Genomic DNA, 14,311 nt, shown 5'->3' with positions numbered 1-14,311 from the left:
GATGGCCAGAATCCCTTTGAGAAGCTAGAGTACAGAACCTAAGGCAAGGCTTCCAAAGCTGAAACTCCGTCTGCCTGGCAGTGCTATGCTGCCTACACTGGGTCTGGCAGAGCTCCTGAAAACTCATGGCAGGGACCAGGTACAGTGTAGTGACTGTCCACCACACAGGCCCCGGTATTCTGTTTCTGAGACACGGAGCAGTATTGTACACACGTAGCTGTATGAGCCCCTAGGTTGAAGAACCACATTAGCTGGTCAGAACTATAGGACAGCTCTTGTGCTTGTAGTTAGTGTCCACTTTGGTCAGCAGGTAGACAGGCTCCATAGTGCACACTGTAGTGACTTACCTAGCTGAAGTTTTTGGCAAAGCATCCTCCTTGTATTTTTGTGACAGTCACCCACCATCACTGAGAGGCTAGGATGGCGCTGACCCACTCAAACCCTGGTTATCATGCTGAGAATGAATTTAAAGGTGGTCTGCCGGGATACTGCGGCAACCTGCACTCGTTGACCGAAGGCAATAGCACTTTCATGGCGCAAGGCCAGGAAGAACAAGAATTATGACATACTGCAAGCTCTGCTCAGAAGTATTCAATGGCGGCTTCAGTGTTTCCAGTCCCTTGGGACAAGGCACAACAGTACACATCTGTAATCCAGCACTCAGGAGACAGAGACAGAAGAAGGATTATAAATTTGAGGCCAGCTGTGCTACACAGCAAAACCCTATCTCAAAGAAAAATAAGAGATCAGGATGTGGCTCAGTATGAAACACTTGCCTAGCATAGAAATGGGCCCAAGCCCAAAACTCAGCACGCAAAAAGAGAAAAGAGGAAAGAGCAGACTGCTTTTGTTTTCATAACACTTCACTTTGTAGTTCAGGCTGGCCTTACTCTCCATCTTTATGCTCAGCCTCCCGGATGCTGAGGTGACAGGCATGCACCATCACTTCCTGCAAGCAGAGCATTTTTGTTGGTGAAAATGTTTGAGTAAGGCTTGTGCTGGAGAAAAGGGATGTCTCATCCCTGTAAAGGCACTGATGGTAAGACTGTGCCCAGGGGCTGCTCCCATTTAGGATTCCATCTGTCAGTAGGTGCCCATTACATAGTAATTCTTGGAGGTGATCATTCCTTTTTTACCTCTCCATTTAAACATAGGTGTCAGTTCTGCTGTTTGGTTATTAATAGCAGTCCTTACCTGTGGACGCCTGATTGCGAGTGACCTACGCTGCTCTGTAGTTCTTCACCTCCGTTTCAGCTGGGATTTTGAAAACGGGTCTTTAGACTACCTCCAATCTTCTATTCCATGTAGTTACTGCCTTCTTCTTCTTTTTAAAAATCAAAATCAAGCATTGCTGCAACCTGGGGGCAGTAGATCTATTCTGTATGAGTTGTGAGATCGTGTGGAAATAACAGAACTCTACCTTAAGGATGTCAGTGAAGATCACCCGGAATGCGATCTAGGCGAGGACGGGTTCTTCTGCAGGATGGCCCAGCTGCATAGCTGTGATTTGACACCCCAGTCCTGGCAATGGCTCTAGGCTCTGTTTTGTCTACAGCTGTCTTGCCCCGTAAACGTCACTGAGGAGTGGCAGTCCTTCTCCTCAGGTCCAGGGTTTTTTGGTAACAGTTGCCAGTATTTACCGCTGTAGGGCTCTCCATTCATTTCTGGAGTCAGACGAGATGGTCACCGACACGTTTGTAGAGTTATTCTCAGCGTCCGAATCTTTAAATGCTGCTATTAAGATACTCTCCAGGATTTCCCAAAACGGTGTATGTCGTTGTCATTTAAGTCCAGGATGGTTCTGTCTGTATGATTTTCGGTAGATTTAATTTTCAATTTCGAGTGGCTTGCGTAATTTCTCTGGTGAATCTACTGCATTGATCTGGTCGGTCTCTGCTGTCTTGGCTAGATGGAGTAGTTCTCAGCACTCACCCTCGGATTCCCCGCATTTAAACACTCAGTCTTCTTTTCGAATCACGCAGTGCAGTTGGTGCGTAGTTCTCCGAGCAGAACAAAGACTGCGGGAAGGGAGGCGGCGCTTCCTGCGTTCTGTGCGCCTGCCCCGTGGGCGACTTCCTATCCACGCAGCTGTTGAGACGTGAATTCACTCCCTGTAGTAAAAGTCACTCCCAGGAAGGAAAAGGCAGCACCTTTCTCGCAGTCATGAAACATCCTGACGATGATGACTGCAAGCGGAGAGCAGGAGAAAGGGCGAGGAAAACCAAGAGGTTCAAACAGATCGCAGGGAGGTCGTGCATTTTTAGGCTGTGTTTGTGAAAGCCCGCGGAGATCACTGGGTCAGAATGGCCACTGACTGGGCGACAGCGGCACCCAGAGGCTCAGCGTGGTAACCTATCGCAAACCTCTTTTGAAATTCCTCAGAAGACGCCACCTTCCTTCATTTCCAGGACTTGTTTTAGAATACTAGCTTCGTTAAGGTGGAAAGTATGGATTGTAGTTTTTGACAAAATATTAATAAAACTGTCTTTTCACAAAATTTAAGCGAAGTAATCTAATCTATTACAGTTCGACGTAAGAACCCTCGTACAATTTTTCCTCGATATTATTTTTTCCGGTGCTGAGGATCAAAGCCAGGACCTTGCACTTGCCTAGGTCCCGCCCTTGGCAGTAGTTTTTGAAGATGATACACTGATGAAATCTTTTCCTTTGAAAGAAAGGGGCTGGGGGGGGGGGAGGACATCACTACTTGCCAGGGATGGTGGGGCACACTTGTAATTCTAGCACGCAGGAGGTAGGAAACCCACCACAAGTTCAAAATTAGCCAGGTCTACACAGTTCCAAGCCAGCCAGGGTGACACAGAGACATTATCTGAACAAAAATGTTCTCTTTACTAGATAAATTATCGACTGTTAAAAGACATGTCACAAAATAGAATTCCTAGAGTTGGGGAGATGGCTCAGTGATTGCTGGACAAGCACGAGGACCTTAGTCTAAACACCTAGCGGGAATGTAGAAAGCTGATGGCCACACTGGCTCTGTAACCACAGCCCTGTGCTGGGTGGAGAAAGGGGTTTGTTGCCCCACAGCCTAGCTCCAGGTTCTTCGACAGATCCTGACTCAGGGTATAACAAGGAGATCACAAGGATAGGATACACTACAACTTCCTCTGGCTTCCACATGTATGTGCACAGGCAGGTGAGGGCTTGCAAACACACACACGAAATAAAATATTACGAATTCTTACTGTAAGTTCAAATACACAATTTTTGGTCTAACACATTGAAAATACTTTAAAAAATTAAAATAACCCAGAATTGAATTAATTTAAAATTTTATCTTTGATGTCTATTTCAATGCTTTATACATACACTTTCAAAAATTCCCCAAATAATCTAAGCTCCTTCATGAATGTTATTGGCTACTCATACCCCTTTTCTAAAATATAGATGTCAGCTGTTAATATACCTTTTGTGGGGTGTCCACCAGAGAAAACTGCTGGGACATGGGTTTAAGCCATAGAAAGTCTTTGTTAGCTGGAGCTGGCCGGCGACTACACTGGGTGTGTGGGATCCCAGTGTAACTCAGATTTTCCCAGGGTGAGCTTCTTTTCTTTTCTTTTTCGTTTTTCGAGACAGGGTTTCTCTGTAGCTTTGGAGCCTGTCCTGGAACTAGTTCTTGTAGACCAGGTTGGCCTCGAACTCACAGAGATCCGCTTGCCTCTGCCTCCCGAGTGCTGGGATTAAAGGCATGCACCACCACTGCCTGGCCTCAGGGTGAGCTTTTAAGTACAGAAACCACATTCTGGGTTGACATACTAAGGTTAACAAGAACAGTTAGACAGCAGTGGAACTACAGAAACAAAAGCAAGGTTAGAACTTTTGGAGAGTTTCCCAGAACTATGGATGTTGTTGGATTAGGTTTTCATTTTGGCAGGAGGTACCGTCTACATACTGAGTTTTATGGCCTGAATGGTACTCCCATCATGGTGTCAGTTGTGCTAAGGTCTGGGCCCTTTAAATACCCAAAGGGAAGATGATCCCATTCACACTGTGTGGGTTCTGATAAATCGAAACCAATAATGACAGACTTGTGTTTTAAAAACAATTTTTAGGATTATAGGCTTGAAATTATAACCTTAGGGTAGTTTCTCAATCTTGGTGTTAGTTTGAGCTAGATAATTCTTTTTTTTGAAACAGGATTTCTCTGTGTAGCCTTGTAGACCAGACTGACCTCAAACTCACAGAGATCCACCTGCTTCTTCCTCCCGAGTGTTGGGATTAAAGGCGTGTGTTTCCATCACCCAGTTAGCTAAATAATTCTCTATTGAGTGCGTAATGGAGGGGAACTGTTCTGTGCCACGTCTAACATTATCTCCATTCTTTTCTCACTACATGCCAGGAGATCCTGTTTCACAACCATGACAACTGATATGTCTGGACATTAATGAAGGTCACCTTCTTCCAACCACTTTCGGAAACAGGTTTATTGTATTACAAGCACAATACTGTTGAGCCATGTTAGTCAAGTGAAATCAAAGGTAGACTCCCCCTGAGTCCAATCCCAGGAACCACAACAAATGCAACTAACTAAACAAGCAAGATAGTGACTTGCCTTGATATCCAACGTGATTGCACCTGGAACCAGGTAAAACCCAGGCTGCTGGGAACTTTTCTGAGAGATTTTTTTGGGTTAAATTATTTGAGGCTGGAAGGCTAAGTTTTTTTTTTTTTTTTTTTTTTTTTTTTTTTTTTTTTTTTTTTTTTTTTTTTCCGAGACAGGATTTCTCTGTAGCTTTGGAGCCTGTCCTGGTACTAGCTCTTGTAGACCAGGCTGGCCTTGAACTCATAGAGATCCACCTGCCTCTGTCTCCCGAGTGCTGGGAGTGCACCACTACAGCCGGGCTCACTTATTTATTTATTTATTTATTTATTTATTTATTTATTTATTTATTGAGGCAGGATTTCTCTGTACTTTTGGAGCCTGTCCTGAAACTCACTCTGTAAATCGGGCTGGCCTTGAAATGCACAGAGATTCACCTGCCTTTGCCTCCTGAGTGACTTTGAGGCCAGCATGGTCTACAAAGTGAGTTCCAGGACAAGCCAGGACTGTTACAAAGAGAAACCCTGTTTCAACCCCCTCCCCCCCAAAGAATTAAAATCACATCTATGGCTCCCGTCTGTAGCCACATCATGTTTTTATTTACTTTATTTAATATAGAAAGCATCCGGTTGGTATAGAAACTGCTGTATGTTTTTAGCTAACTTTCTTTTTAAATTTTAAAGTATGTGATTATTTAATAATACAGATGTTTTCTTTTGGGTAGAATGTTTGCTATTTCCTCACTATGGCAGTTATTCTTTGGTTGTTAACTTGACTACATCTGGAATTACCTAAAACCCCAAAATAGAAGGCCACACCTTGAGAGATTTTTTTTTTTGTTTATTGAAGTGAGAAGACCCACTTCTAATACAGATTTTTGAGGTGGGAAGACACACCTTTAGTTTGGGACACATCTGCTGGCCGCCCATATGAGTTCATGGAGGAAGGAAACTCTTGCTCTTTGACTGCTAGCAAGGCCATTCCTTCACTGGTACTAGAGCCTACTTCTAGGTTAGGCTGTATAGAGATGATCGGCCTCACGAATTGAATAACTACTGGATTCTTGGATCTTTTGTTCACAGACACACAATGTTGGATTAGCTGAACCACAGCCTGTAAGACATTCTAATAAATCCCCTTTATATATATGGGAGAGTGATAGAGATTCATTCTATTAGTTTTGTTACTCTAGAGAACCCCATCAAATACACCCACCCCTAAAAATCTTAATCACAAAATACAGCAGGCAGATGTTCTCTCATTACAGATTTTTTTAAAAAATTTCTAAAGTATAAGCATCCCTCTATAAAGAATTCTAAAGTTTTAAAAGATTTTTTTTTCAAATAATATGGGATTAGCAGTTGCTTGTTATTCTCTTCAATATCGAAAGGAAGCCCTAGGAAAACTCATTACTATGCCAGGGAATTAACTGCTTTCTTCAAATCTTTGTTCCACCAGCATTACAAATATAGGAGAAACAATCACACAAGAGTAGGTTTTTTTTTGTATATTCAGAATTTTCCCATATATGTGGTGATATTTTATGTTTTAACAAATAAAGCTTGCCTGAAGATCAGAGTGGTGCCACACACCTTTAATCCCAAGATTTAGGATTAAATCTGTTAGTTCAAGGCCACGCTGGGCTACGCAAGATTGAATCTGTCCAAAAGAGAAACAGTCTGAGGTTTGGTGGAGACAGTTGCAGTCTGAGGTTCGCCCCTGCAGTCAGAGGACAAAGACTGAAGACTGGATCGCCCCTTTGGTCTGAGCATTGGTAAAGGTAAGAAGTCTCTCTAGTGGCTGCTCTGCTTCTCTGGTCCTTCAGCTTTCACCTCCCTTCATCTGTCTCTGGGTTTTATTTACGAAGACCAAATAGAACTCATGCTACAGATGTATCCACCAGAACTGGGGGAAGGAAACTTAGAATTTCTAAGACATTAAGTTAATGGCAATGTGGTAAAGTCCTCAGTTTTAAGGTCAGTATAGTTTCCATCTAAAGAACAGCATTTCAAAATCATGTGGAACCCAAGAGCAGGCAATTTCAGGACTGAAGAGAGTAGCTGTGGTAGAAACCTTTAAATGAGCCAGTTATCCCTGGCAGTTTAAATAAAGTACACCCAAATTTTGGTCAATGAGAATTTCATAAATTTATTTCAAGTTATGTTTTATGAAAAGAATATTTGAACATTATCAAACTCATAAGAAACGAAATGAAAAGTAATATTTGGATTCTTTTTTTTCTTTTTATATATAACCATGGTCTCACAGTTTCTATGGTTAGGTAAAACACTGTCCAGAGGCCAGCATATTAACCTCTTATATCTAAAGAGTTGATAGAAACCTTTTCATTAGAAAAAGGGTGAATAGGTTGTGCTGGTGTGGGGCTTTGAATGAGGATGGCTGCTGTAGGCTCATGTATTTGAATGTTTTGTTCCCAGCTGGCTGAACTCTTGGGAAGGATTAGGAGGCCTGGTCATGTTGGAGGAGGTGTGTTACTGGGGATAAGCTTTGAGGTTTCAAAAGCCCATGCCATTCTCTGTAGGCGGAGACCATGCCTGCCTGCTCGCTGTCCTTCTCTCTACCATGGTTGTCATGGACTCAGCCTCAGGAAATATAAGACCCAATAAACAGTCTCTTCTATAAGTTGACTTGGTCATGGTATCTGAGCACAACAATAGAAAAGTAACTAAGACAACAGGAGATTATAAATTAATCAGATACTATTCTTTTTTTTTGAGACTGGGTTTCTCTATGGCTTTGGAGCTTGTCCTGGAACTAGCTCTTGTAGAACAGGCTGGCCTCAAACTCACAGAGATCCACCTGCCTCTGTTTTTCGAGTGTTGAGATTAAAGGTGTGTGCCACCACCACCCGGCTATGTTCTTAAAATACATTCTAAGACAAAGAAATAATAATGTATCTGAGAGGGCATGGTGTTTCCTTAAAATTCACATAGAAATGGGTACAGGCCACTTTAATTTCCTCTCATGATAAAGTATGTCAGTCTACTTAAAAATATTCAAACATAAATATTCATCAAAAGAACAAATAATCCAATAAAAAATGGAGTACTGACTTAAACAGAGAACTCTCAATAGAAAAATCTAAAATGGCTGAAAGACACTTAAGAAAATGCTCAACATCCTTAGTCATCAGAGAAATGCAAATCAAAACAACTCTGAGATTCCATCTTAACACCAAATGGCCAAGATCAAAAACACTGATGACATCTTATGCTGGAGAGGTTGTGGGGAAAAGGGAACACTCCTGCTTTGCTGGTGGGAATGCAAGCTGGTACAGCCCCTTTGGATGTCAGTGTGGTGATTTCTCAGAAAATTAGGAAACAACCTTCCTCAAGACCCAGTAATACCACTTTTGGGTATATATCCAAAGGATGCTCAATCGTGCCACAAGGACATGTGCTCAACTATGTTCATAGCAGCTTTGTTTATCATAGCCAGAACCTGGAAACAACCTAAATGCCCCTTGACAATGAGGACAGTAAGAGAAACATACATAGATCTAATCTACATGGGAAGTAGAAAAAGACAATATATCCTGAGTAAATTGGGAGCATTAGGGACCTGGGGAGAGGGTTGAAGGAGAGAGGAGAGACAGGGAGGGGAGCAAAGAAAAATGTAGAGCTCAATATAAAAAATCAAAAAAAAAAAGGAAAAAACATTCAATCAAAATGTGTTAAGATTTTAGTCCCCCAACCCGTTATTTTGTGGTTTTGAGATAGGGTTTCTCTGTGTAGCCCTGACTATCTGGAACTCAAGCTGTAAAACAGGCTGGCCTTGAATTCACAGAGGAAGGCTGCCTTTGCCTCCCAAGTGTTGCTGCCTGGGAGTTTTAGTCCCTGCACTGGATAGTTTTGTGTGTCGACTTGACATAAGCTAGAGTCATCAGAGGAAGGAGCCTCAGCTGAGGAAATGCCTCCTTGAGGTCCAGCTGTAAGGCATTTTCTCATTTAGTGATCAATGGGGGAGGGCCCAGCCCCTGGTGGGTGGTGCTATCCCTGGACTGCTAGTCCTGGATTCTGTAGAAAAGTAGATTGAGCAAGCTAGAGAGAGCAAGCCAGTAAGCAGGTCCCCTCCATGGCCTTTGTATCAGCTCCTGTTTCCAGGATCCTGCCATGTTTTGAGTTCTCATCCTGACTTCCTTCATTGATGAACAGCAATGATAACGTGTAGGCCTGATAAATCCTTTCTTCCCCCAACATGCTTTTTTAAAAAAATTTATTTATTATGTATACAGTGTTCTGTATCCATGTGTGCCTGCAGGTCAGAAGGCACCAGATCTCATTGCAGATGGTTGTAAGCTACCACGTGGTTTCTGGGAACTGAATTCAGGACCTCTGGAAAAGCAGCCTGTGTTCTTAACCCCTGAGCCATCTCTCTATACCCCTTAACTTGTTCTTTAGTTGTGGTGTTTCTTCCCAGCAATAGAAACCCTAACTAAGACAGTCCCTCTGACAAGATATCTGACATAAACAACTTAATGGAAGAAAAGACTTATTTTGCCTCCTGGTATCAGTCACAGGCTTCCTGGCTCTATGTTTTTGGGCCTGATAAAGCACAGCCTAATGCTGGAAGAATATGAGACAGCAAAGGTGTCCAGCTCACAGTGGCCAAGAAGTGAATGAAGCTAGGATAAGAGATATGTCCCCAAGGCATGTCCCAACTGTCCTTTGTTCTCCAACTGGACCCCACCACCTACCATGATAATTTCATATTACCCATCAGGGAATTAACACATTGATTATATCAGAATCCTCAGGATTCAATCACTCCCACAAAGCTCACTGGCAACTGCAATATGGGTGCCTGTTGGTTGGGGGACACTTGATACTCAAACAAGGCACACTGTCAGTAAACGTCCCCACTTTACTATCAACACTGCACTTAACTAAAAGGCACCATGCACTAAATGGCTTTATTGAATTTTAAGGTGACATAGAATAGTTTTTATCTTGTAAAGTTTTATAGGACTTATGCTACATTTTCCTTAAAATAGATCAACCATTTTATTCAATTGTATGTTCTTCCTATTTGTATTTTTTATTTATTTTCAGACAGGACCCATTATATAGTCCTGACTGGCTTGGAACTTGCTATGTAGATCAAGCTGCCCTTCAACTCACAGAGACACACCTGACTCTGCCTCATGAGTGCTGGGATTAAAGGTGCTGACCACCAAGCCTGGCTCCTATTTTCTTGTACTAGGCACTGGAACACAATGAACAAGACAAAGCTTTCTACCATGAAGTCAATTAAGTATATAAAAAATAAAGTGAATTTTGGAAATGCTGATCACAGTTAAAGAAGATTATGTTAATTTAAATATGGTAGTATTTTAGAAGACATTAATCACAATGACTTTGCAATGCCAAAGAGATCCAACTAAAAAGGGACAATGGATATCAAGAAAAGAAGATAGTCATGTGTGATGGAGCACTTCTTTGATCCTGGTGCTCAGGAGGCAGAGGCAGGTGGATTTGAACGTGGCTGAGGCCGACCAGGGCTGAAAAAAAAAACCAACATGGGAACCATTATTTATTTGAAAGACCTATACCACATGCTGATGAGCACCGAACTCTCCATAGTACAAACAGTTCAATGCAGAAAAACAGTAAAGAAGTGAAATAAATTCTAAAATAATTTAAAAAATTACTTGCCACTAAGAGCCAGAACATGCTGGGAACAGTGGCTGTTATCCCAGCATTTAGAAGACTGACGGGGCAGAAGAAACCCATCAGTTCAAGGTTCCACTTAGGTAAGGCCAGAGACAATGTATTAGAAAAGATAAAAAGGCTCCATATTGCACTTCAATTGTAAGAAGCCCCCTGACGTTGGCACAACTGATTCCACGATAGACGTACCATTCAGGCCATAAAACTCAGCACAAAGACAGTACCACCCACCAAAATGAAAACAGAGACCTAATTCATCCATGTTCATAGTTCTGGGAGCATCTTAAAAAATGTACTAACCTTGGTTTTTGGCTTCTGTAGTTCCACTTCTGGCTAACTGATCTTGTTAACTGAAGCATGTCAACTCAGGACATAGTTTTTGTGCTTAAAAGCTCACCCTAAGAAAGGCTTGGGGCTACTTTGGGATTCCAAATACCCAGTGTAGACGCTGACCAGCTCCAGCTAATACATATTTCCTATTGGCTTAAATCCATGTCCAAGCAGTCTTCTCTGGATACTCCACAATCAGACCGTTTGTGTTTCAGACGATTCTGTTCTAAATGAACCCGTGCCACCATATGGCTTTTGTTAACATTTATATCTATCAGATATATTATCAGAAAGAAATCACTCTTGGTTCTCTAGAACACCACGAAATACAAATGAACCCAAAGGCTTAGTTTCCCCTCCTCATCTTCATAATTAACACGATTATATATTTAGCATTATAGAGTGAACAGAAATATAGTCTCACTCTGCTGGTGTTGGTACTTTACAGTTAAGTTTGTGATTAATTCCCTTGTGGAGGAGGCAGACTGGGTACGCCCGGGGATACAAAGATGCCCTTATCTCCGATAATTCTCGTTAGACTAGAAACTATCCCGCTCCACAATTCCATGAAAATGCTGTCTTAGGGGCCCAACTTATGTCTTTCTCCTCGGACTCTTTAACTTTCATTTCCAAGCTATAGCTTTTGTGAAAACACTAACTTTAACGCCGTACAGAGCAAACTCTCGCGAGAATATAACGTAACTGCGAGACTGCCCCTGTGCCTGCGCTCGCCGTGACGCTAGTACTTCCGGTGGAGCGGCGGCCACGGGCGCCCGCGTCTACTTCCGGTTAGTGACGTAGCGCCTCTTCCTCGCTTGTTTTCTGCGTAGGTTGGCGGCGGACAGTGGCGGTGAGCTCCGGAGTCTGCTGCTTCGAGCGGCAGCCGGCGAGATTTCGCGCCGTGGGACCTGAGCCCTTTCGTTGGTGGCGCGCAGGTCGGTGTGCGGCGGCCGAAAGCGCGGAGAAACCGAAAGGCGGCCGCGCCGCTCCCCGCCGCTTTGCTCCGGCCGCGGGAAGCTGTACCTCTCCCGCAGACTGTAAGTACCCGAGGCGAAGAGAGTTCGCTGCTCCTCGCTTTTTAAATGTTTTACTGCAGAGAATTTATGGATTGATTGGGATTGTCTGCCAGTCTTAACGTCAGTGCCTAAAGCCCCCTCCTCAAGGCGCTTGGATGCTCCACTAGGAATTGCATCTAGTAGACAAGTGAATTTAACGGGGAAAATGCCAGAGGGGGGAGGGTAGCATGTTTAATGATAAGAATGGAGACTTAATTTAAATTAAGACAAAATAGACACTAGCGGGTGTTCCACTTAGTTGCTGTTGAACTCGCTAAGAATTTAAAATTATACTAACAACAGCCCCTTTTTAACTGTTGTAGGAGCTGAACTCTTTTAGTGCAGCAAGCGTTTGTTGGAGGAGTAACTCCCAAGGAATTAAAGATGAGTAAGAGCAAAGACGATGCGCCTCATGAACTGGAGAGCCAGTTTATCTTACGACTGCCCCCAGAATATGCCTCAACTGTGAGGAGGGCGGTGCAGTCTGGACACGTCAACCTGAAGGACAGACTGACCATTGAGTTACACCCTGACGGGCGGCATGGAATTGTCAGGGTGGATCGAGTGCCCTTGGCCGCAAAATTAGTAGATTTGCCTTGTGTTATGGAAAGCTTGAAAACCATCGACAAAAAAACCTTTTACAAGACAGCAGATATCTGTCAGATGCTTGTATCCACAGTAGATGGTGACTTATACCCTCCTGTGGAGGAGCCGGTTGCCTCTGCTGATCCTAAAGCAAGCAAAAAAAAAGATAAGGACAAAGAGAAAAAGTTTGTTTGGAACCATGGAATCACTCTACCTCTAAAAAATGTCAGAAAGAGAAGGTTCCGCAAGACAGCAAAGAAGAAGTATATTGAGTCTCCCGATGTGGAAAAAGAAGTGAAGCGGTTGCTGAGTACAGATGCTGAAGCTGTCAGCACTCGTTGGGAGATAATTGCTGAAGATGAAACAAAGGAGACCGAAAATCAAGGCCTCGATATCTCCTCTCCAGGAATGTCTGGCCACAGGCAGGGCCATGACTCACTAGAACACGATGAGCTTCGAGAGATATTCAATGATCTCAGCAGCAGCAGTGAAGATGAGGAAGATGTCAACATCATTGACACCGAGGAAGATCTGGAGAGGCAGCTACAAGACAAGCTCAATGAGTCAGATGAACAGCACCAAGAAAATGAAGGAACCAACCAGTTGGTTATGGGAATTCAGAAACAGATTGATAACATGAAAGGCAAGCTCCAGGAGACCCAAGACAGGGCAAAGCGCCAGGAGGATCTCATCATGAAAGTAGAAAACTTGGCTCTCAAGAACAGGTTTCAGGCTGTTCTGGATGAACTCAAACAAAAAGAAGACAGGGAGAAGGAGCAGCTTAGTTCTTTGCAGGAAGAACTAGAATCACTCCTAGAGAAGTGAGAATGTTGATTTCCGTTCTTTGACTGGTCAGCTTGAGAAAATTTTTATTTTCATAATACGATCTCAGAATTATTCTCTATAGTGTTAGGAGTTTTGTTGAATTTTGTTGGCTGTTTTTGGGAATGTTACTAAGGTTTTCATTCTTTAGGAAGTAGGGTTACATGGGCAGGTGTAGGTGTAAGATTAGTGAACAGTTGAACTTTAATTGTTCACCATAGGACATTATTACATTTGTCTCTTTTCCAGAAGTTTTTATTTCTATTCTGTGATGCTAAGATCAGTAAGAAGCTAGCCTATGGGCAGTGAAGTTATTTTTATTTTTTTAATGTATGTATACAGTAGCTATTTTATTAGCTACCAAGCAAGTTTCCATGTATAGAAATGTAAGTTTTTGCACAAGTTGTTTCTTGCACAATAAAAGCTACCAGTTTTTGCATTATAATGCTAATCTTTTTCTTCTATGAATAGTGAGAGCTGAGATGGATGCATGGAGTTTAATGACTGAATGGTGTGGTCATGTTTTGTAGATAAAGACACATACTGTTCTTTTATGTTTTCAGGAAAAGGAATACACAGGTAAGGAAATAGAAAAATTCATCTTTGCATTCTATTAAAGGTCAGATCTACCTGGAGGTTTGAGAACACTGGGTCCAGAGCCATCTTAAACTATCCTCGTTTTTTATTAAGCACTAAGGTTATCTGTGTAAGGTAGTGGGATCAGAAAAACAGTGATTATCAGATAAACCATTGCACTTATTTGAATTAAGATTACATTCTTAACTATTGCTGATTTAATTGTTGCAGTTATTTAATAGGCTGGTGCATGTTCATGGTATTTCATAGGTATGTCCCATTGTGAAAGCCTGTATCCTGGTTTGGTATTTTAAAAATTCATACACATAATTTTCAGTTTCTCTGAAGCATTTAATGGTTTCACAATTGAAAGGGGTATTTTTAGAAAAAAAGACTGATAAGGAGCATAGTTAAAATTAATTTGTGTCTGATTGGTTTGTAAGTTTCCATTTGAAAATACTTGCTTCATAAAATAAAGTTCACTTAAGTTTTCTATTTGTCAGGAAACATTAGTGGTAAAGTGTAGAAAAAACAGTTATTTAGACTTCAAGTCTTGAATCAAATTTCTTAATACGTAAGAGGCTTCAGAAGGCAATTTCCCTCACATCTGGTCATTTATCCTGTACCAAAATGTTCTCTCAAGCTCATGACCGCAGTGCAACTTAAGAAAGATTTCCTTAAATATGTTTTTC

The 14,311-nt window shown here is 42.2% G+C and overlaps 1 protein-coding gene across 1 annotated transcript; it reads left to right on the top strand.

Annotated features, from left to right (window-relative positions):
* The first annotated feature begins 11,421 nt into the window (after nt 1-11,421).
* On the top strand, nt 11,422-13,482 carry LOC121443014 (transcription initiation factor TFIID subunit 7). Its single transcript, XM_041644698.1, has 2 exons — nt 11,422-11,618; nt 11,960-13,482. Exon 2 carries the CDS (start codon nt 12,021-12,023, stop codon nt 13,044-13,046), a length of 1,026 nt encoding a protein of 341 aa, XP_041500632.1. The 5' UTR covers nt 11,422-11,618; nt 11,960-12,020; the 3' UTR covers nt 13,047-13,482.
* The last annotated feature ends 829 nt before the right edge of the window (nt 13,483-14,311 follow it).

This window comes from Microtus oregoni, unplaced genomic scaffold, assembly GCF_018167655.1.
Source record: "Microtus oregoni isolate MIOR12 unplaced genomic scaffold, Mior012 000098F_ref0000018, whole genome shotgun sequence".
NCBI lineage: Eukaryota > Metazoa > Chordata > Mammalia > Rodentia > Cricetidae > Microtus > Microtus oregoni.
Note: the sequence above shows the minus strand (reverse complement) of the source record. Positions and strands in the feature narration are given on the sequence as shown.